Source organism: Abrus precatorius, unplaced genomic scaffold (genome assembly GCF_003935025.1).
Source record: "Abrus precatorius isolate BTA unplaced genomic scaffold, Abrus_2018 Scaffold9, whole genome shotgun sequence".
NCBI lineage: Eukaryota > Viridiplantae > Streptophyta > Magnoliopsida > Fabales > Fabaceae > Abrus > Abrus precatorius.
The window spans coordinates 20084224-20088012 of record NW_020874439.1 but is presented as its reverse complement, the minus strand read 5'-3'; the positions used below and the strand labels follow the sequence as shown (position 1 = coordinate 20088012).

The 3789-nt window shown below is 32.5% G+C and overlaps 1 protein-coding gene across 1 annotated transcript; it reads left to right on the top strand.

The window, feature by feature from the left end:
• The first annotated feature begins 597 nt into the window (after positions 1–597).
• On the top strand, positions 598–3300 carry LOC113850952 (probable protein phosphatase 2C 65). Its single transcript, XM_027481458.1, has 5 exons — positions 598–774; positions 1690–2016; positions 2116–2233; positions 2652–2875; positions 3133–3300. Exons 1-5 carry the CDS (start codon positions 598–600, stop codon positions 3298–3300), a joined length of 1014 nt encoding a protein of 337 aa, XP_027337259.1.
• The last annotated feature ends 489 nt before the right edge of the window (positions 3301–3789 follow it).

Sequence of the window (3789 nt, the reverse complement as noted above, 5' to 3'; positions counted from 1 at the left end):
CGAATAAATGAAAACTCATTTTAGATCTCATGTTACCTCATAATAAAGGGACATATACAAAGATATATATATATATATATATATAGTTTGTTTTCTGCACCACATCGTTTCATTTCTTCTATCCTTATGTCCTTATGCAAAAAACAATCAAAATAGACCTGTCAGAGTAAGTTTCCAATCCAATATTACCTACAAAAATAGTATTAAGTCAGCTTATAACAATATTAATCTAAAATAAAATTGAACCAACTCAATTACGATACTTAATCCAAATAGGCTCATCGCGACAACTACACACGAACAAACTGAACTCATAGAGATAAAAGACAAAAGCATGAACAATTTTGTATCCAAAATCAAGGTTTAATCATCCTTCTTTTCTCAAAAACACAACCTTTTCCTTTCCTTCAACTCCTTGCATGCACATTTTACCATTTCCCCACTTCCTTCCAAAGCCTCTATCAACCTCTTTGGTCTTGAGAAGTCCCATTTTCCCTTCACTTTCTCACAAGTTTTCTCTGGAAATTTATTGGGTATTCTTTGGAAATTTGTGGGGCCCACTTCATATTTTGGAAATTTTTGTTTGGCATGTAAGATATGGGGGGCTGTTGCAGCTGTCATATTTCGTTCGATTGCAAGGTGCATCATGTTTATGATGTTGCATGTAAACATGGTGGGGCTCGGGTCATGTTAAGAGGATCCTCTAAGTTTGTATCAATGTATAGCCAAAAGGGTACCAAAGGAGTTAATCAAGATGCATTCACAGTTTGGGAGGTAAGATTCTTCATATATCTGCATGTTTTCAGATTTTCTTTCATTTTCTCTTTCCATTTCCTTCAATTTGTTTTATTTTATTTTATATGAATAAGAGATTATTTGAAATAAATTATGAATAAATTAACAAATAAATTATGATTTATAAAAATATATTTTTAGTTGATTTTTATAATTTATTAAAATAGTTTATTTAGCATATTCTAGTAAATTTTATAGTTAAATTTATAACATAAATTATTATATTATAAAAATAATTTATAGTCTTCTCTGAGCTTGTTTCCTCTTCTCAATAATGGATTGTTTTTTATTGGTTTTTGTTCGATTGCATTAATTGTCCTGTTTTCTGTTTTTGAACTTCACGGATTTATTCATTTATAGGTACACTTTACAATGATTTTTTAAATTTTTAAAGTAATTATCAGTTCATGCAAACATGAGTTGGCTTTCCCGACTTTTCCTTCCTATTTATTCTTCACGGTTCATCATTTGACTCGACTATCCATACTCTGCCTTTTAACGATGGAAAAACTAATGATTGATTGCTAACTGGATTGTGGAATATGGAGTCTATGAATTTTATGCTTCTCTGTATTTTGTACCATAGTTTACTTAATCCTATAATTTGCCATTCATAATAAAAAAATATTATTTTCCTTAAGTTAAATATTAAAATGATTTATTAAGTGTTGAAGAGTTAATTAGCTGCTTGTGTTCACCATTGGACTTTTACTGTTTTAACGCTAGTTTTGCTACTATGATTCCTCTTCATTAACCATCTATTAGCATGAGCCTTAAGATAGTAAAGTTCCATGTTTCTAACGTCGATAATCACATTTAACTTCATGATTGAAATTCTCTCAATGTGTTTTGACCAGTAGCATTCAAGTAAATGTTCGATATGATACGTTTTAGGGCTTGATTGGAAAAAAGGACATGGTATTTTGTGGTGTGTTTGATGGTCATGGTCCTATAGGACACAAGTTTGCACGCTATGTACGTGACAATCTACCTTCAAAGCTCTCGGCATCAATCAAACAGTCACAACAAAAGGTCCTCGAAAACTATGATGCCAATGCTACAAACATAGGTAGCCATTGTGAGGATAACCAAAACATGTCCTTTGCTTCATGGGAGGGAACCTTTTTGAATTCCTTCAAGGAAATGGACGAAGACCTTGCTAGGAACATCGACACCGATGGCTTTCGTGGCGGTAGCACTGCTGTAACTATAATTAAACAGGTATAGTTAGAAATTCACAATTGCATTACCTACTTGTTAGTATCAGGTTTTTGTGCAAGATTGTTATAACCACATTTTTTTTCCCTTGTTAAATTTCAGGGTGACCAATTGATAGTTGGAAATTTGGGCGATTCTCGTGCAGTTCTTTGCTCAAGATCAGATGACAACAATCTTGTTCCTGTTCAACTTACTGTTGACTTGACTCCAGATATTCCAAGTAGGTCTTAATATTGACTATTGATCTCAGTTCCAAGTTCCAATATTGACTATTGACTTACTATCTTATTTGATACAAAATTATCACACGAGAGCTTATTTATAAGTTAAAAAAAAAGGACAAAAGTCAGGTGTAATACATAGGCATTTTTTATATTTTATCTCAGTAAAACTTCAATTCTAATTGAAGAATTGAAGAACAATACCATAAGTGCTTATGGTACTACACCTAAATTATGTCTTTATAAAAATAAAAAACTTATTTTGATAAGCACCTCTACAAGCTTATTGAAGTAAGTTAAAAGTTTATTGGAAGTCAAAAGCTACTTTCATGACGCTCAAATAAGTTCCTTGAAAACTCTATCCAAACGTTCCCTGTGTCTATGTCTAACTAGCTTTTGTTCTTGAATGTCACTCAGGTGAAGCTTCAAGAATCATTAATTCTGGTGGTAGAGTTTTTGCAGTAGCAGAAGATCCAGCAGTAAAAAGAATGTGGATGCCTACAGAGGATAGCCCTGGATTGGCTATGTCAAGAGCCTTTGGAAATTTTTGCCTAAAAACCTATGGCCTAATCTCAGTCCCTGATGTGTCTTGCAGAAAACTTACCAAGCAGGATGAATTTGTGGTTTTGGCTACTGATGGGGTAAGTATTTTCACATCAAAATGTCAACTTTGAATTTTGGATCTTGAATAATTAGTTACATAATAATCATTGTTAGTTAGCATTTAAATTAATGTTCAATTCTTACATGCAAATATTTGATCAAATAGAGCAAGAAAGTAAATAATCAAGGCCCAATGAACTTGGTATTTAGTTTCCACATGAATTAAATTCAAGCAAGAATTATGTTTTACATGCATGTGATTAAGGGTCCAAATCCAAATTTCTCTTTCTTACAGGTATGGAGTGTGCTAACAAACAATGAAGTGATAAACATAGTTGCTTCAGCACCAAAGAGGTCCATGGCAGCAAAATTGTTAGTCAAGCATGCTGTTGAGGCTTGGAGACAAAAATGTGGTTTCAAGGTTGATGATTGTACAGTCATATGCTTGTTCCTGAAGGATTAGCCTATTTTAATCCATTTCTAATCCAATGTGAGTGGGAACAATAGACATCACATGAAGCACCTATATTGCTCTTAATCTTATGATGAAAGTGAAGATGGCAAGAGTATGATAGAATTGAAGGAAGAATGGGAACTTTTGGAGTGTTACCTAGAGCCAACCCTGAGTCATAGGTAGCAATAATCTAAGTACCTTAAATGACCTCCACAAATTCAAGAAGTATAATATTGTCATGGGGCCTAGGCCCGCAAACAAGTTATTGAGTAGTAAGGATTGAAAATTTTGGTTTTGATATAAATCCAAAAATGGCAATTATTTTGGACTTCAGTGATTGGATGTATATGATTTTTGTTTCTATTTGTCAAAAAAGGGCTTTAATAAATTTTAATACTCTATATTATATGATATATAGATAGAATTGGCAAAATGATTGGGTTTAAAATTTGAGTCGGAATTAAATTTGGATAATATTAACTTGATCAAGTTAAATGT

Bases quoted from the DNA above. Each gene is read 5' to 3' on its own strand.
- LOC113850952 (XM_027481458.1), top strand. From the start codon at position 598: ATGGGGGGCTGTTGCAGCTGTCATATTTCGTTCGATTGCAAGGTGCAT. The intron at 775-1,689 runs GTAAGATTCTTC...GATACGTTTTAG, and splicing joins ATGCATTCACAGTTTGGGAG to GGCTTGATTGGAAAAAAGGA. The intron at 2,876-3,132 runs GTAAGTATTTTC...TCTTTCTTACAG, and splicing joins TGGTTTTGGCTACTGATGGG to GTATGGAGTGTGCTAACAAA.